This window comes from Schistocerca americana, chromosome 7 (assembly GCF_021461395.2).
Source record: "Schistocerca americana isolate TAMUIC-IGC-003095 chromosome 7, iqSchAmer2.1, whole genome shotgun sequence".
In the NCBI taxonomy this organism is placed as follows: domain Eukaryota; kingdom Metazoa; phylum Arthropoda; class Insecta; order Orthoptera; family Acrididae; genus Schistocerca; species Schistocerca americana.
In genome coordinates, this window is record NC_060125.1 from 446593892 (window position 1) to 446614578 (window position 20687).

Genomic DNA, 20687 nt, shown 5'->3' on the forward strand with positions numbered 1-20687 from the left:
TTGGACCTGAGCAATGGACTACTGTTAAATTCATCCTAAATTATCTTCAAGGTACAAGAGACAAAGGTGTTAAATACAATAGTAATAAGCTTAAACGTCATGCATATTCAAATGCAAATTTCACTGAAGGTATCAATACTCATTATTCAACATTGGGCTACATCAGTGAACTGACCAGTGGATTTGTTACACGGGCATCTTGCAGGCAAAAACGTGTTGCCAGATCTATGACAGAAGCAGAATACTTCGCAGCATCTGATACAGCTGCTGAAATCACGTGGCTTAGTAAATTCTTACAAGAGGTGGGAGTTGACATTGACATAGGGCAACCAACACACTACTTCGTGTTCAACCCGAGTGCATTACAATTAATGAGAAATAATGAACATCACAAATGGACTTAACATACTGTTATAAAGTTCATTATATTCATGAAAAAATAAGTGATGATTCTATTGTTGTTTCTTATGTGAAGTCAGAAGATTAGTTGTGAAGTCAGCAAACAAGAGTGGGAGTGTTTGGACAGTACCTACATAATAACTCTGTTTGTCTGATGTTCTATTATTTTTGTTGCTTCTGACCAGCACACAGTCATTTATTCTTTTGCAAACTTTGGTGTTGTTTTTTTGGAAATGTTCTGTGTCTTGAGTTTTTAAGTGCCTACATTTTATTCAAGAAATAAAACTTGTTCACCATATGCTGTTATAATTTAATTACAGCTTGCCCAACAGTCTATCTTCCCTTCGGAGGATACAGTTGACAGTTAGTAAGGTGTATGAGGAAAGAGGTAGTGAGATTGGTGTCTGTAGACATTGGGAGAGTCAGTGTTCACTAGTGGCAAGACAATGAGCATGACGGATGTTGATGTGTAGGAAGTGATATCAACAATGACGAGTAGGAATCCTGGAGGGAAAGGGATGGGGATGGTGGAGAGTTTGTGAAGGAAGTGGTTAGTTTCTTTGATGTGCCGTGCTAAATTTTGGGCAGTTGGTTGGAGGTGTTGGTCAGAGAGGGCCAAAATTCCTTCATTGAGAGCACAACAACCAGCTACAACTGAGTGTTCAGATTGTTGCATTTGTGAATTTTGGGGAGCATGTGGGAGATGAATGTGCAGGGTGTTGTAGGAATGAGGAGGGAAATGGATTCAGGGCAAAAGGCTTTAAGCAGGGATTAGAGGTTATGTTTGACTTCTGGGATGGGATCACCCATGCAGAGTTTACAGGTGGAGGTGTCACACAATTGACGGCGGCCTTCCATAAGATAATCACTGCAATTCATGATGACAGTGGTGGAACCTTTGTCTGCAGGTAGGATGATAAGGTCAGGATCTGTTTAGAGGTTGTATAGCCATATACTTTATGCTGCTGAAAAGTTTGTGTCCTTAGGAAGAGACCTAGGAATGATAGTGAGACCAAGTTGGAGATAAGGAATGCCTAGAAGGTGATCAGGGGGTGCTTTGGTGGGATGGTGGAAGATCGCGGATGGATGGTTGTCTCAACTGGTGGAGGCAGGGTTCAATATTGAGATTATGTTGGCTTTGGTTGGAAGGATTGGTATCAAAGAAGTGTTTCCATTGCAGGAATTGGGAAAATGAGAGTAGGCCTTTGACAAGACTGACATTGTTGAATTTGGGTTGCAGGGGTGAAGGTGAGGCCCTTGGATGGGAAATGTTGTTGGTGGAAAGGTTAACAACAGTGTTGTGGTAGTGTTCCAACTATGGGTTTAGTCAAATGTTGAAAGGAAATTTAGAGTGTTGTGGCGTGTTGAAGAGGTCAGCTATTCAGGATTTGAATGGTGTAAGGGATTGATGAGGAGGAACTCTGTGGGTAGGATAGGGCTTGCAAACTGATGCCCCCAGGCAGCAGTAGGATGTTAGAAGGCTGGATAACTTATGGAGGGCCGGCCAGGGTGGCCGAGCGGTTCTAGGCGCTACAGTCTGGAACTGTGCGACCGCTACGGTCGCAGGTTCGATTCCTGCCTCGGGCATGGATGTGTGTGATGTCCTTAGGTTAGTTAGGTTTAAGTAGTTCTAGGGGACTGATGACCTCAGAAGTTAAGTCCCATAGTGCTCAGAGCCATTTGAACCATTTTTAACTTACAGAGGTGGTGCCTGGAACGATCTTCTAGGTGCTGTATTGCAAGAGACTATTTCAGAGATGTGACCTATGTTTCGGGATTGCACAGTAGCAGTATCTTGCGGAAGGAGCAGAAGTGCATCTGCAGTGCCTATGCCTTGGAGATATGGTGTTTCAGATCCAGGTTTGTGAGGATCAGGGACTGGCAGAATCTGCAAAGGTGAAGGCCACTGTGGAACGAGGGGTAAAATCCAGAGAAAGGAATTTTTATGATTAGTCTGTGGGGAGTGGGGTGATTCCATGGTTTAGGCAGCATTTAAGGAACAGGATGTCAAACTGAGTTTTATCCATGGAAAGAGATACTGAACTAATGCAGAATGATGGAGCAGGAGTCCATTGTGGCAGGGGAAATAAAATAGCAAATGGACAAATGAAGGTGTTAGATGGTTGTGAGGGGAGCTGTGTAACAGGAAAAGACACATAAAAATACATATATATATGTAAAAATGCACACAAATATGTGAAAGTATGTGCAAATATGAAAATACACAAAAAATGTGCACAAATACTTAAAATATGTACAAAAAAGTGTGGGGAAAAGGACAAAAAAGATGAGGTATGGGGAAATGCGTGTGTTTGGATAAGAGAAGAGAGGATGGGGGATTTATTTGGTTTGCAAGTTCGTGTGGCACAAAACACACGAAAATACAGTAGGATGAGGCAGAAAAGGTGATCAATAGGAAGAATTTAACTCATAATTTTTGGCGGGGAGATACTGCGCCTACAGTCTGCACAGTTATGGAGCCATGTGTTGTGTGCAGATGAGAGCACTGATACAGTGTGCCTAGGAGCATGTGCGGTTTGGCCAACAGTGAAAAACACACAGGAAAGCAGAGAAAGAGCAGACACAGGGTAGAATAATGTTTTAGAGAAAAGTAACAAAAGCAAAACATCACTGCTTTCTGGGATGGAAGAAAAGCCATTAGGCAAAGTCAAACCATGGGAAGTCCAGGTAGGAATGTCAACAGTATTAAGGAAAGGATAAATTGCTACTTGCCATAAACATGCCACATTGAGTTGCAGACAGGCTTGATGGCAAGACGGTTTTTCTTTTTTAGAAGCTTTCTGGCAAAGCCTTCATCAGGAAAGAGAAATACACACACATTCACACAATCGAGCACAACTCACACCTGCATGACTGCGACCTCCACTCTGGCCAGACTGCAAAAGAAGTGCATTAAACAAAGGCAAAAATCTGGAGTGGGGTGGAGAAAGGGGAGGGAGGGGGGGGGGGATAGCAGGGTATGGATGGGGGAGAGGAATTGGCAGTGGCTAGCAGAGCATGCAGGGATTAGAAGTGTCAGGACAGGGCTAACAGGCACAACATCAGGAAGCTGTTGGAAAGGGAGAGGAGTGGGGAAAATGTGTTGAGGAAACAAGAGAAGCAGAAAATTGGAAAAGATTGGTGGATACTCTGGCAGAGAGCATTGCACAATGAGTGTGAGGGGAGGTAAATGTGAGGTGTCTATTCATCCTCATGGACAGCTGGTTGGTAGTCATGCTAATACGAAAAGCTAAATAGTGATTGCAACAGAGCCGGTAAGTAACATGGTTGCTTTCACAGATGGCCCGTTCTCACATGTGATAGGATAAACGTGTGACGGGACTGGAATGGGAAGTGCTGGGTGGGTGAATGGTTGGGTGGATTGTGCAAATCTTGCACCTGGGTATTTCACTGTGATATGATCCCTGTGGTAAGATGTTGAGATTGCGGGTGACACAGGGATGGATTAGGATGTTGTAGAGTTTGGGTGGGTGACAGAATACTGTTTCAGGATGGGGTAGGACAGATCTTGGGTAGGATGTCCTTAATTCTAGGGCATTCTAGAGAACCAAAGCCCTGACGGAGGATTTAGTTCAGTTGTTCCAGTTCAGGGTGGAACTGGGTGGCGAAGGAATGCTCCTTTGTAACTGGTTCTTGGGGATGGTTGGAGGATGGGGATGTGTGGGGATATGGCATGGGAAATCTGTTTGTGAACTAAGTCTGGGGGATTGTGTCTGTCTCTGAAGGTCTTCATAAGACTTTCAGCACAATGACCTTATCATCCTATCTGCAGATGAAGGTTTCACCACTGTTGTATTGAATTGCAGTGACTACATGGTGGAAGGGCTCCACCAAATGTCTGACACCTCCACATATAAACTCTGCCAGAATGATAGTATACCAGAAGTCCAACATAACCTCTAATCCTTGCTTAAATCCTAGACTCTCACCTGAATCCATTTCCCTCCTCATTCCTATGACATCCCACACACAGACACTGAGCCCTCTCCCCAAAATCTGTAATCACAACATTCCTGAACTCCCCATTGTAGGTGATTGTTGTGCTCCCAGTGAAGGAATTTCAGACTTCATTGACCAACAACTCCAACTTATTGCTTAAAATCTAGTGTCCCACATCAAAGATGTCAACCGCTTCCTTTACCAATTCTCCACCATCCCCACCCCTTTACTTCCCTGATCTCTATTCACCATTGTTGATCCCACTTGATAAACACCAACACCCCTCATCCCTGGGGGCTTGCTGCTATTGATTGCTACCAATACCATTGTCCTTTGGATTCCAGACTGCCTGCCTTATTCCTCATACACCTCACTAACTATATCCTAACACACATCTACTTTTCCTTTGAAGGGAAGGTATACAAACAAATCTGCGGCACAGTCCTGGGCACCCACTTCACACCCTCCTTTGTCAAACTGCTTATTGGCTGTCTAGCCTCTTAAAACCCCAAACCCCTTGTCTGAGTCAGGTTCGTTTATTATGTCTGTATGATCTGGACCCAGCAGGACACCCTATCCTCATTCCTTCAAAACCTTAACATCTTCTCTCTTATCCACTTCACTTCATCCTCATCAACCCTGTGTGCCATCTTCCTGGACATTGACCTCCTCCTCTCTGATAGCTCCATCCACACCTCTGTCCATGTTAAACCTGCTAACTACCAACACTAGCAGCATTTCAACAGCTGTCATCCCTTCCACACCAACAAATCCCTTTCATACAGCATGGTCAACCAGGGTTGGCATATTTGCAGTGATAAGAGCCACCGTGCTCAGTATGCTGAAGGTCTCACAAAGGCCTTTACAGACAGACTCTATCGCCCAGACCTAGTCTGCAAATAGATTTCCCATGCCATATCCCTACACACCCCAAATCCTCCCACCACTCCCCACAACCAGCTACAAAGGAGTGTCTTCTTCATTACCCAACACCACCATGGACTGGAACAAATGGACTACATTCTCTGCCAACACTTTGATTATCTATCATCATAACCTGGGATTAGAGACATCCTACCCAAGATCCTTTCCCCCTTCTAAACTGGTGTCCCAGCCACCCAACCTCCACCACATTCTAATGCATCCATATGCCAACCGAGTTTCAAACACATGCCAGAGGGATATTTTTCCTGTGGAAGACCCATGTGCAAGACCTGCTCAATCCACCCACCCGCCACTTTCTACTCCAGTTCTGTCACAGGCTTATCCTACCCCATCAGAGGCCAGGCCACCTGTGAAAACAACCATGTTATACACTAGCCCTGCTGCAATCACTGTTCAGCTTTTTATATTGGTATGACTACTAACCAGCTGTCCGTGAAGGTGACTGGCCACTTCCAAATTGCGACGTAAAGGAAAGTGGGCCACCCTGTGGCACAACATGCAGTTGTACATAAGATACTTGATTTCAATGGTTACTTCACAATCTGGGTCACCTAGATACTACCCTACACCACCACCTTTTCTGAATTGCACAGATAGGAGTTATTCTTACAACACATTCTCTGCTACTGAAATCATCTTGGCCTCACATCTACCAGTCTTTTCCCCTTCTCTGCTCTTCTTCTTTCTGCTCCCCATTCTTTTTCTCCTCCTCTCTCTCCCTCACTGCCTCCTGATGCTGTGCCTGTCATTTCTGTTGTGCCACTTCTAGTCCCTGTGTGTTCTGCCAGCCAGTGCCAATTCCTCTTCCCCTGTACCCTACTATCCTCCCCCGCCCCCATCCATTTCCAGATTGTTGGTCCCATTTGGTGTGTTCCTGTTGCAGTATGGCCTGAATGGCTGGAGGTACCGTGTGTGTGTGTGTGTGTGTGTGTGTGTGTTTGTTTGAGGTGTGCTTGCTTATGAATGTGTATGTAGTTCTGAGGAAGGCATTGGCCAAGAGCTGATATGTAACAGTCTTTTCATCGTGTCTGTTTCAACTCAGCATGTCATGGTTACAGTGAGTAGCAATCTATATATTTCATTACGAAAGATCTGCTATTTAAAATTGTGGTAGACACATAGAAAATAGAAAATTCCTAGGTAATGAAAAGATACCACTGTAACCATGCTGATATTTAGGAAATGTGTTAATCACAAATGCAACAACTATAGAGCTAATCCACTGTTCTCGGTACCTGGAAAAAGTTTCTATAGAATCTTACAAACTGCAAAGTTATCCCAAAATTCACTGACAAAGTTTCAGTGGTTGTTCAGGTATATTTTTTGTGTATTTTGATATAAGTGACATGTGCTCTCTGTGGCTCATTGCAGAATAATTGCATTCAGCCTGATTACTCGCATTTATCATTGTATCTATATTGCAATTAAAATACTTGCATAACAGGGTGAATGTGAATGGTATGTGCTGAGGTATGTGGTTGAACCTTTTTCCATCAACTCATTGTATGTACTATTGACAACAGTAATGCACACGTCACTCATTGATCTCATGCCTGTACTCAGTACTGCTCGTATTTGTGTTTCTGAGAAGGCTGGTTGTATGTTAACAGTGATACTCATCAGTATGGATATGCACCTTTGCATCTACAGTTAGATCTTCAAGCAACCAGATCCTTTCTTGATAGAATGGAAGATACTGGCCATATGATGTAAGCCAGAACACTTTGTCTAGAAGATTTTCACGGAAACAAAGGTAACCAAATAAATCACAGTGATTCTCTAACGATGCACTGGAAACCACAGTTGTCTTATACCAAATACAGTAAAACCTTGGTAATTCGAGCCCTGGCAATCCAAACCTCCATTTAATCCAAGGTGTTTGACAGATGACTACTACATTTCATCGATTAACTGAAAACACACTGTGTGTAAAATCAGCAGCTGAAATGTACACACTTACATTGTTTACAATCAAGCCTTCTTAAAATGCTGTTGTTGTCTCACCCACTACCAGTCAGCCAGTGACTCTTCAGGCTCAATGTGATAAATATGCATAGTCAGGTCGTGTTACATATTTATTGTTTTTCCTGCCATTTTTCTCCAATATGAGTTCTGACTCTTCAAAACAGAGCAGGAAATTTGTTTCTTTGGGAACAAAAGTTTTGGTACTGAAAATATTGGCAGTGGGAAGGCTGAAAAAAAGTTTCCAGCAGAGTTGGGCATAGGTAGAGTAACAGTAGGTGGGGATGACAAAACAGAATGAAGCTAGAAAATGACTTCCTCTTCTTCTAAAAAGCATCATAATTCATTAATCCTAAAACTATGAAATCATCAGATTACAAAAAACTAGTGAAGCCCTTTATTTGTGGTTTACTCAGCTGTGAGCTAAAAACGTCCAATATGAGGTATGGAGGTTTAGGGAAGGCACTCTTATTTCAAAAAGAATTAGAAGAAGCAGAACAAATTTTTTCCGCTAGTTCTGGCTGCTGGATAGTAGGACAAGAAGATATGGGATGCACCAGCTTGAAATCTGCAGTGAAAAGTTATCTCCTGACAGCTAGGTGTCAAAGTGATCCGAGAAAAAAAATGATAGAAATATAGTAAATCAGGAAAATCTGTCACTGGATCAAATGATGAGACAGCACTCAATTATAGAATGCTTCTGACTAAAATACTAGCAGCTAGAATGAAGCCTCTGCTCCAGGTTATAAGAAATCAAAAGATAGAGTAACAACCATAGCTTTCAGCAGTGTCTCTAGTGATCATAAACTGATAAGTTTGCATACTAAGAGTATTCAAAAATATACAGAAGTCAGCCTTACCAGTTTCGTGTGAAAATTAAACAACTGCTTTAAGGAGAGATTTTTTGACACTTATGCCAGAAATAAAAAATAAAAAATATTTAAGAACAGAAAGTTAACACCCAAGGCAACCCTTACTCTAGGCAATGAAGTATGTCACCCCAAACCTGAATAATTTCATAGAGGTGACTTTTTTTATACCTCTCAGAACACTGGTATTTCCCAGTCAATGGACTAAGGAACACCGACATGTATGAAAACAATGTATCAGCAAAAGTTGTTGCAAACACTTCAACAGTCAACAGAAAATGAGTCCCAATCAGTAGAAGCTGTCCTGAAAAAAATTAATTTGAAGTATGTTATTTACTGAGTTGCAGAAGCTTGGGGTCATTTAAATTCAGAAACATTAAAAAAAGTCTTTGGAAACTCTCTCAGAGAAACATAATGAAAATGAAAAAATAATGAAATGTGCAGCAGAATGTGGCAACTTGAGTTAACATTATGTGTCTACGCAGGTGGCAGGAGTACACTGCTGAGAACAGGTATTCTTGGTACACTAGTAATAGTTGCACAGTTGTTAATGTAACACACATGCATCTACAGTAAATGTTTGAGTTTCTACTAGAACATTATTTCCAAAATAAACTTTAAGTAATAGATTACTTGAGGAAATAACTTTTTTTACTGTAATAATATGAGTAATGTAAACATTAAGTTCTGAATCTGTTTTTAAATGAAAGGTCTCTAAAATTGTCACTCTTTGTATAATTCAAGTTTTTGTAAATTCAAGCTCTACTCAGTCCCAGTTACCTTGAACTACTGAGACTTTATCATACTCAGAAAATATCTCTGAACAACATCCAAAATTTTGTTAGTAGTGTTTGGGATCACCCTGTACATGAGGGAGGAAGATTGAGGGCAGTATGGCTTTTGTCCAGCAAAGGCAGTGACAATATCATCTTCACACATATGAAATGTCTAGAGAAATACAAGATCCCATTTCTTGCTGCATTTTTGGATTCGGAGTAAGCATCTGATATGGCTCATAAAGCTGAACTCTGGATGTTGGTGGAATAAAGTTCCGTCAGCTGGGCTTTATGTTGATGCATCAGGAGCCCGTATGCAACTTGCGCAAATTGTATGACAGCTGGAAATCAGATATCTACTGAATTCATTACAAGGCAAGTAGTTCATTATAGCTATAACCTCAGCTTCTACTTTTCATAATGTAACTTAAGCAGGTAACGAAGGCATGTAGCACAAAACTTGAAAAGCTTAACATTGGAAACTTAAAAAGCTTAACATTGGAAATTACCGGATGAAACATGTTCAGTTGATGAGCTTAACTTTTGCAGAAGAACATGTGATAGTAGCCTCTAGTGAACATAACCTCCAATGCATCATTGACTGTATAGAAGAGTTGGAAAAGAAAGGAATGAAGGCTAATGTCCGCAATACAAAAACCATAATTAACAAAAGGTGTGAAACACAGTTGAATGAAAACCATGAAAAAAGTTTGTAAATTAAAGTACTCAGGGTCCTCTGTCAGGTGTGCAGATGAGAAGATTGATGAACACATTCTGGCTGGAGTTAGGGTAGTAAGCTTTCAGTTTAATGCTTCAGTTGGAATTCTCACAAAAAGAGAGGTATATCGAAAGACACATATGTAGATCTAACTGGGTACTGCACAACTTGGGTACTGATTGAGTGAATAAATGTAGAATCCAAGCAGTAAAAATGAGATACCTATAGAATATAAAAAATAGGATGGTGGAACATTATTCAAAACAGTCACTTGAGGAAATATAAATGGGAATCCTCTGGAGAAGACTGTATTCAAGAATCATAGCTGAAGTCATTTGGCATGTCCAGTGAATGTACAGTGTGTTCAAAAATTCAGTGCCCAACCTAACTTGGATGATACTGGAGGCAGAAACAAACATATTTCATAAAGCAACCATGTGTCGGAAACCCATATTGTCTGGCTATGAGCATGCGTAGGTAATACATGAGTGGAACAGATAAAGGTCATTGTGTCTAATGTTGTTACACTAAATGTTAGTTTGAGAACATAGTGTGTCGCAATTTCATGCTCTTCGACCCTGAGTCAGTTAAAATGCGCTTTGAAGAATCAGTCCAAGAAGTAATAACCAGTACTTTTGGCAGTTGGAGGATCAACTGGGGGGACCTGTATATTGGCCAGCAAAATCCGTGAACCTCGCACTGTTAGACCTCTTTCTCTGGGGCTACATGAAAGTCAAGGTGTATTCTAACCCTCTCAACATGGAGGCAGAATTGGTTGCAAGAATTCTTGCAGCAGCCACACAAATACAGAAAACACTAAGCATTTTTCAGTGAACATGGGGCTCCCTGCTACATTGTTTCTAGCTCTGCACTGAGGTTAATTTTCAACATTTATTGTGATGTAAAAGTGATCAGAATGATAAAGTAATGAAAAATGTTTAACACTTTTTTCTTCTCAACACACACAGCAACATCCTGCATACTCCATACTCCAGCAATATGCATTTCCGACACGTGGTTGCTTTACAAAATATATTTATTTTTCTCTCCATCATCATACCTGTTGGTTTGGTCACAGAATTTTTGATCACCTTGTAGAAAGATATTGTACAAAGTTTAAGGAAGAACTTTATGATACAAGGGACAAAGGGTCAAGTACAGCCAAGAAATACTTTCGAGAATGGAACAGAAGAGACACTGTGTGACAGGGAATTGTTAGTGAGAGAGGCACCCTCTTCCTTATCATGAGCCAGTTCCTCTCATCCTGAGATCCGGGTGATCTGCCCTTCCTTTTTAATCTTCCTCCTTTCTTCTCACTGAGGAATGAATTAATATTTCTGGAAACTAGGATAATGTCGTCCTTTTTATGCATGTCTATTGACATTACTGTAGGTAGTGGGGAATGGGTGTGGTAATTACGATGACAAATAAACACTCACTCTCCCGTCACTTACTATGACTACTTTTATTCTCACAGCATATACACAATGAATGCATACTACAGAGAACTGATCTGGCAAAGATACAGTTGTTGTTGCTTCGGTAGGGCAGCAGTATTACAGGCGGGGGAGGGGGGGGGGGGGTTAGAGTGGTTCCATGTCCCCACAGTACTGAGCATTTTAACTACTGAAAATAAGTACTGGCCAGCAATTCTGTCTCCTGTAATTAGTAATCTAGATTGTCACTTACTTTTGAGGATATAGAAGACCTTTACAAAGAGTTCCAGAAGCTGATAAATGATACTAATACAAATCAAAAGTGTCTTAGAATAACACAACTTACCCATATCAATAATGTAAATTCCCAGATGGACCAAAACATAAACTAAGGAAAAGGGAACCACTACTCAGCTATAGGACACTGATGCTTGGAATACAGAAACGCATAACAGAAAACAACATTCACACAAGCTTTTAAGCACTAACTTTTAAAATTAAGTTTAGCTATATTTTAGCAAACAATACAGAAATTTTTCCTGATATGATAGCCGTAAACCATTGGATATTGATCAGGCATCAAATCAGTAATGTAAACTATGAGAACTTTAAAAATGGGAGCTATGCCTTCTTAAAGTAAGCAATGAGTTCAGAAATGTGTAAAATGGAGAGTATACAGCCAACAATATGGAAACGATAGATTGATACTCACCACATAGAGGAGGTGTTGAGTCACAGATAGCCACAGAGAAAAAGAATAGTATAAATATTTGGCTTTTAGACTAAGTCCCTCATCAGATGTTGAAAACATTCACAAAAGCACAACTCACGCACATGACCACTCTTACTTCTGCATGCTAATGCCCTATTGTGATTGCATCTGAGGTGAGCAACAATTTAGTTGATGTATATGAAGGGGGAATGAAAGAGTTGTGGGCAGAGAGGGCGAGAGGTAGCAGAGTGGGGATGGGGAGAAAATGCTATTAGTGCCTATGGGAGTGTACAGGGAGAATTCCCACTTGGGCGATGCAGAAAAGCCAAGGAGGCTACAGAAGTGAAGGATACATTGCAGGGAGAGTTCTCACCAGGGCAATACAGAAAAACTAATGTTAGTGTGAGATGTCCAGATGCCACAGGATGTAAAGCAGTCAGTAAAATGGTGCACATCATGCTGGTTGGTATGTTTGGCAACTGGGAGCCCCAACTGTCTCTTGGCCAGAGTTTGACAATGGCCATTCATGCAGACAAATGATCTGTTTCCAGAATGAGATTTTCACTCTGCAGCGGAGTGTGCACTGATATGAAACTTTCTGGCAGATTAAAACTGTGTACTGGATAGAGACTTGAACTCGGGACCTTTGCCTTTCGCGGGCAAGTGCTCTACCATCTGAGCTACCCAAGCACAACTCACGACCCATCCTCACAGCTTCAATTCTGCCAGTACCTTGTCTCCTACCTTCCAAACTACACAGAAGCTCTTCTGTGAACCTTTCCAGAATGAGATTTTCAGTCTGCAACTGAGTGTGTGCTGATATGAAACTTCGTGGCAGATTAAAACTGTATGCCGGACCAAGACTCGAACTCGGAACCTATGCCTTTCACAGGCAAGTGCTCTACCATCTCAGTCCGGTACACTTTAATCTGCCAGGAAGTTTCATATCAGCACATACTCAGCTGCAGAGTGAAAATCTCATTCTGGAAACATCCCTCAGGCTGTGGCTAAGCCATATCTCTGCAATATCCTTTCTTCTGGGAGTGCTAGTTCTGCAAGGTTTGCAGAAGAACTTCTGTGAAGTTTGGAAGGTAGGAGATGAGGTACTGGCAGAATTGAAGCTGTGAGGACGGGTTGTGAGTCATGCTTGGGTAGCTCAGATGGTAGAGCACTTGACCGCAAAAGGCAAAGGTCCCGAGTTTGAATCTCGGTCTGGCACACAGTTTTGATCTGCCAGGAAGTTTCAAATGATCTGTTAGTTGTCATGTCCACAGAGAATGTGGCACAGTGGTTGCGACTGAGTTGGTAAATCACATGGCTGCTTTCACGGGTGGCCCTGCCTTTCGGGGGATATGAGATGCTTGTGACAGGCTTGGAATAGGTGATAGGGGTAGGAGTGTGGATCAAGTTTTGCATCTAGGTCTGTTACAGGGATATAGAGGTTCGGAGTAGGGGTGGATTATGGATGGACAAGCATATTGCATAGGCAGGGTGATGGTGGAATACCACAGTGGGAAGGTTGGAAGGGTATTTTTCATTTCAGGATACAATGCGAGGCAGAGACCAATTGCTTCAGTCTTAAATGGTACTGAGTCAAGAGATGAGTGCTCATTTCCGGATGGGAGTGGGGGCAAGGCATGGAACACCTGTTTCTGAACACGGTTGGGAGGATAATTTCCAGTGAGATCCTTGGCATATCTGGAGAGGGACTGCTTGTCACTACATGTGTGACAACCATGGATGGCTAGGTTGCATGGAACAAAACTTCTCGGTATGGAATGGTGCCACCATTACAATTGCATAGTCCTTTCGCTGTCTCTACTTCTATCACTTCCCCTGTCCCCTCTGCTCCTCCTCCAAGCACATCCTTTTAATGTTGCACTCAACAGCCCTATCCAGTATCCTGTGCCCTCCATGTCCCTGCATGCTCCCACACAGCACTAGCATCATCCATCACTCCTAATTTGCTATCCCTCTACTTGTCCACCACACATTGCTTCTGTATCCCCACTACCCATTCCAGGTAGGTTGGTGCTCACCACAAACACACTCGGAGTCAGGCTTTAGCACATGGAGATGACAGTGGCCATCTGTATGTGAGTTGACTTGTATAAATTTGTGTGTTTTTTCTGTCTGATAAAAGACTTACATTGGTCCAGTAGCTGAATATTTCTAGCACTCTTTTTCATTGTACCTGTCTTCTATGCAATGCCTCCTGTGTGTGGTTAGTAGCAAACTATCCTTCCCATATTGCTTTTATTCTGTGCTGGACCTTCCATTGTTGAAGATTCTGGACTTCGCTCTGTTGAAGATTTACACTTTTCCTGCAATACGTCCTATGTTCCCGTAACCCTCCTGGCCTCAACCTTTATTAGTCACTGTCCCCACCCATCCAGCCCCTCCCTGTTCCCATTCCATCACTACACAGCCATCATTTCACTGCTACACCCAGTCTTTTATTTTCTTTTCCTTTCTCTCCTTTCCGCTACTTACCCCCCCCCCCCCCCCCCCCCACCTTCTCTTCTGCCCTCTGTGTAAACTGCAGCACTTCATTGTCCACCACCCCCACCATACTATCCTTCCCCCTCCCCGCCCCAGCCTCCTCCTTACCCCCACCCAGTTGCCACTCCCATCATGCACTGATGCTGCTGCTCATAGTGTGATTTCAGTTGCCTGAGACTGCAGACATGTGTGCAAATTGCATTTGCGCACATTTGTGTGTGTGTGTGTCTGTGTGTGTGTGTGTGTGTGTGTGTGTGTGTGTGTGTGTGCATGTGCATTGCTGACAAAGGCCTTAATGGCTGAAAGCTATAATTGTGTGACTCTTTTTGTTGTGCCAATCATGACTCTGCATCTCCACTGTATGGTGAGTCGCAACTGTCCTTCTCTAATATTGTTACATTCAATCCTGGATTTTCCATTGTTTGAAGATTACACAGACCTAGATGAAAGCAACAATTGTTTAACAATGGCATTATGACAACAACTCATGATCTTGCATGTAGGAGGAAAGCAAAAGAAAAAGAAAGTAAATCCCAACAGTGTAGGAAAAGACAGATTGCTACTTACTGTAAAGAAGACATGTTAAGTTGCAGACAGGCAGGATTAAAAGACACTTACATAAGGCTTTCGACCACAGCCTTCATAAGTAAAAGAGAGACACAAACCATTCATACACACAAGCAAGCACATCTCATGCACACATGACCGCCAACTCCAGCTTCTCGGGCCAGACAGCCTCAAATCTCCTATAGATTAGCCAGTTTTTAACCATAAGATGATAGTCTCAAGCAATCAGTAATAAAGAAATGATAGAATTTGCCAAATTAAACAAACCATCTGGAAATATAAGAAGACAAAACGAATATTTGGTAAAACAAACAACTGTAAGCAATGTGACTGTGAAGGAAACATATCAGGAACTAATGATCAGGTCTTGACTCTGGTGAAGATTAGCTGTTAAACCTTGATATTGGTTGCATTAACAAGGACTATCTCCAAAAAATTGAAAGATTTTTAGGGCCTGAATTCAAGTACATGCATATCATGCATTTGCTTCCAAGCAAGTATAATTTTCAGACAGTATGAAGAATAAAGTCAAATACAGGAATAAAAACCAGCCAATAACACACTTTTTTTCAAGTCACTGAAATCAATTTGTAGACTACTGTTTACTATAATTCCTATGAAGGTATAATTCTATTTTCATAATGCATTTTGTCCTCTTTTTACAGTGACAATATACCTGAAGAGATTAAAGCAAGCAGTAATTTTGATACAGAAGAGAAAGCATTTTATTACTCACTTGAAGAGGTGTTAAAGAAAAATGTGGTTGTATCAACTCTTATCACTGCTGGCAGGTTTGTTACTTTAATATAACACACAGTGATCATTGATTATGGAACTGTGGAATGGTTTTTAAACTAAAAGTAAATAGCAAGTATTCTAAAAGGCAAAAGAGCCACTATAGTTACCAGTTTTCATTATAATATGGATGAATCTTGTACCTAAATGTAAGTGGTTTCTTAAAATATGTTTTATTTATGTTAACAAACATTTACATAAAGTAGATGAATAATCACCTAACAGAACAGTAACTGAGCAGGAGACGGGCATATAGGAAAGGAATTTAACTAACTGAACCAAGCAAATGTTGTACCAAAGTTCTTGTAGTAAGTAAATACTGTTGAATTACACTGTAAAGCAGAAGTACAGGGCTATTACAAATGATTGAAGCGATTTCATAAATTCACTGTAGCTCCATTCATTGACATATGGTCACGACACACTACAGATACGTAGAAAAACTCATAAAGTTTTGTTCGGCTGAAGCCGCACTTCAGGTTTCTGCAGCCAGAGCGCTCGAGAGCGCAGTGAGACAAAATGGCGACAGGAGCCGAGAAAGCGTATGTCGTGCTTGAAGTGCACTCACATCAGTCAGTCATAACAGTGCAATGACACTTCAGGACGAAGTTCAACGAAGATCCACCAACTGCTAACTCCATTTGGCGATTGTATGAGCAGTTTAAAACTTCTGGATGCCTCTGTAAGGGGAAATCAATGGGTCAGCCTGCAGTGAGCGAAGAAACGGTTGAACGCGTGCGGGCAAGTTTCACGCGTAGCCCACGGAAGTCGACGAATACAGCAAGCAGGGAGCTAAACGTACCACAGCCGACAGTTTGGAAAATCTTACGGAAAAGGCTAAAGCAAAAGCCTTACCATTTACAATTGCCACAAGCCATGACACCCGATGACAAAGTCAAATGCTTTGAATTTTCGGCGCGGTTGCAACAGCTCATGGAAGAGGATGCGTTCAGTGTGAAACTTGTTTTCAGTGATGAAGCAACATTTTTTCTTAATGGTGAAGTGAACAGACACAATGTGCGAATCTGGGTGGTAGAGAATCCTCACGCATTCGTGCAGCAAATTCGCAATTCACCAAAAGTTAACGTGTTTTGTGCAATCTCACGGTTTAAAGTTTACGGCCCCTTTTTCTTCTGCGAAAAAAACGTTACAGGACACGTGTATCTGGACATGCTGGAAAATTGGCTCATGCCACAACTGGAGACCGACAGCGCCGACTTCATCTTTGAACAGGATGGTGCTCCACCGCACTTCCATCATGATGTTCGGCATTTCTTAAACAGGAGATTGGAAAACCGATGGATCGGTCGTGGTGGAGATCATGATCAGCAATTCATGTCATGGCCTCCATGCTCTCCCGACTTAACCCCATGCGATTTCTTTCTGTGGGGTAATGTGAAAGATTCAGTGTTTAAACCTCCTCTACCAAGAAATGTGCCAGAACTGCGAGCTCACATCAACGATGCTTTCGAACTCATTGATGGGGACATGCTGCGCCGAGTGTGGGAGGAACTTGATTATCGGCTTGATGTCTGCCGAATCACTAAAGGGGCACATATCGAACATTTGTGAATGCCTAAAAAAACTTTTTGATTTTTTGTATGTGTGTGCAAAGCATTGTGAAAATATCTCAAATAATAAAGTTATTGTAGAGCTGTGAAATCGCTTCAATCATTTGTAATAACCCTGTATTGAGCTGTCAATAGGTGCACACAAAAAAAAGAAAACTTGCTGCATTTAGAAGTTATTCTTTAACAAGCTTCAGTAAAATGAAACACACACACACTCCCTAGCCCCTACAAGGAGAGCTAGACTCTCAGTGCCAATGTTATTCTTCAGCAGATGGACTGCTTGTGGTGGGGTTAGTGTCAGGTGGGTTGGGTAGAGGAAAAGGGAGGCAGGAGGCAGAGATAGGGCTGGAGTTGGGGGGCTAGCACCTCAGAGGGAGGTTATTGGTTTACTGATTAGGAATGTGGAAGGGAGGAGTGGCAGGAGTATGGCTGGTGGGAAGCAAAACTTGCTGAAGGTGATGTGAATTGGGAGGGGGTGATAGGATGGACATCTCACCCTGGATCCTTCCCACCCCTCTCAAAGTGGTGTTCCATCACCCAATCAACCTAGACAACATCCTAGTCCATCCCTGTGCCATTCTCATTCCCAGACTATTGCCAGAGGTCTAAGACCTACTCAAATCTGTACACCCAGCATCTCCTACTCCAGTCATAACAGGCTTATCATACCCCATCAGGGGTTGGGACACCTGTGAAAGCAGACATGTCATACACCAACTCTGTTGCAAACGCTGCTAGCCTTTTAAGTTGATATGACTACCAACTAGTTGTCCACCAGGATGAATGGGCACTGCCAAACTGTTGTCAAGAACAAAGTTGACCTTCCAGTAGTACAACACGCAGCTGAGCACAGCATGCTCAATTTCAAAGTCTGCTTCACAACCTGAACCATCTGGGTCCTTCCCTCCACCATCAGCTTTTCTGAACTGTGCAGATGGGAGTTGCGCTTACAATACATGCTGTGCTCCCATAATGCTGGCCTCAATCTCAGGTAACTCACAGTCTCTTCAGACTCCACCCAGCAATTTCCCATTCCTCTGTACTGTCCTTTAACCCCATCTGTATTCATGTCACCTTCATTACGTGTTGTTTCCCACCAGCCACCATGATCGTGCCACATAACTGCCACCCCTCCCACCCACATTCCTAGCATGATGCTGGCCGCCTCCCTCTGAGCTGCTATCCACCCATCCCCAGTCCATCTCCCTGCCTCCCTCTCCCTCTACTCAACCAACCCAACACTACCTCCACCACAACCAGCCCATCTGCCGAAAACTAACATTGGCACTGTAAGTTTAGCTGCACCATGTAGGGGTTCAGGCATGTGTGTGTGTGTGTGTGTGTGTGTGTGTGTGTGTGTGTGTGTTTACTTCATTTTATTTTACTGTAGCTCATCAAAGGATAACTAGCAAGTTTTCTTTCTTTTGTATGTACCTACCAGCAACTCAGCACATCTGCTTTTTTGTGAATGATCTCCTTTAATCCTGAAATCATTCCATTATTTTCCATTGATTGATGAGTTTATTTTAGTTCACGTTTAATTAGTATGATCATGTGTGATTAAACACAATCTGGGACGTAGTTTTTATGTGACAAGATGTTCAAAACTAGCACTCTCTCTACTGCAAAGTGGAAATTCAATTTGGGAAAAGATTCCTTAGGCTGTCTTTAAGCTAATTCTCTGCAATACGTTAGTGCTAGTCCCATTAGGTATGCAGGAGAACGTCTGTAAAATTTGAAAGGTAGCAAAGAAGTACTAGTGGAAGTATAGTGTTGAGGGTGGGCAATGAGTAATGCCTGGCTAGCCTGATCAGTAGAGCATTTACTCACAACAATCAAAGGTTCATGTCCTGGTACGGTACACCAGTTTTAATCTACCAGGAAATTTCAACGAAGAACACTGCTTACGTCAGCTTTACTCTAACAACCTGCAGCTTACTGCTATAACTGTTTTGAAAGAAGCATTTGCTTTAAAACCTTCAACTTTCTTGTTAATTATTTTCAACAGTCATTTTACAACTTAAAGCATAAAACAGAAGAAGGCGATGTGAATTTGAGAAATCAATTATGTGTTCTATCTTGAATCATACATTATTTTAATTTTCACTGCAAAAGTAGTTCATTATAGTTGCACCTATATGGTGCTCGTTGCACAGTCCTAAGTTTTCTCTCTCACGGTAAAATCTATGGTAGTTTGTTTACATATGTGTTGTTCAAAAATACGGCATATTTAACACCACATGCAATGGTTAATTAATGGCTGATTGCACGCCACAACAGTCAACTAAAAAAGTACCTCTAACTGGAGTCCAAAATGGAAGCAACAAACTGCTATTTCCCTGCCCTGTGTCTAATTCATGATATAATCATACAAATTGTCATCAACAGATGTCATTATGATCATGTTCTGCATGGAAGATGGAATTCTGATCAATGGACAGCCACGCCAGTAATGACATCTAAGGGCATCTATCAAATGAGGTAGTGTCCACATTCGCTGTGTACACAGTCACAGACAGTGCAGTGTGGCATAGAGAAGATGCTGTGGAGGGCCATAGGGAGAATGGCAGCAGGAGAGTTGCAAAATAATGAGGCCTGATGGCTTAATGTGAATCGTTCTGTTGTTTCTTGGATGAGGCAACAGTTTATAGAGACCGAAACTGAATCCCAGAGACCAGGGCAGGGCCGACCACATGTGACATCCGAAGGAGTGGACCATTATTTGGCTGCAAGGGCAAGACAGTACCACCTTACTACTGCATTGCAACTGGCATCCAACCTCGCAGCAGCCCCTGAAATATTGTGTCGAGGCAAACAGTGTACTTAAAGATTCAGCAGAGTGACCTTTATTGTTGGAGACCTGGTATCTGTTTACTTATGGTGTGTCTTTGCAGAAGGGAATGTCTATAGAGTGGAGCCATCAACACGCCACCTGGACAGTCAAGAAGTGGGCCAATATTCTTTTCACTGTTGAATCCCGATTTGGTCTGGAGAATGATTCTCAATGGATTCGCATCTGGAGAGCATGTGGAACATGCTTTCATGACCCAAACATTGTGGAAAGAGACCGATATTGAGGAGGATCCCTAATGGTGTGGGCACAGATTTTGTTGACCATTCGAACACCTATTCATGAAACTGTATGTGTGAATGAGCAAGATTTAACTGCTGTCAGGTATTGTGAGGAGATCTTGGGATCTCATGCACAGTTGCTGTGGGCCCAGACTTTGTATTGATGGATGATAAATGCGCGACCTCATAGAGCATGGGTGGTTGATATATTTTTGGAAATGGAAGATATTGCATGCATGGCATGGGCTGCTCGCTCTCCCGATTTGAATCCCATAGAGCATGTCTGAGACACACTACAGAGATGAGTTGCATCACGTTAGCATCCACCAACCCTTCTCCAAGACTTGTGAGCAGCTCTGCAGGAAGAATGGGCATTATTGCCTCAACATGAGATTGATGACAT

At 42.2% G+C, this 20687-nt stretch overlaps 1 protein-coding gene across 1 annotated transcript in view; it reads left to right on the forward strand.

The window, feature by feature from the left end:
- The window catches only part of LOC124622442 (putative helicase MOV-10), a 447321-nt gene that overhangs the window by 312645 nt on the left and 113989 nt on the right, over window positions 1-20687 (forward strand). The window contains exon 13 of the mRNA XM_047148140.1: window positions 15512-15637. Coding sequence (XP_047004096.1) covers window positions 15512-15637 — 126 coding nt within the window. The remainder of the gene's footprint in view (window positions 1-15511; window positions 15638-20687) is intronic.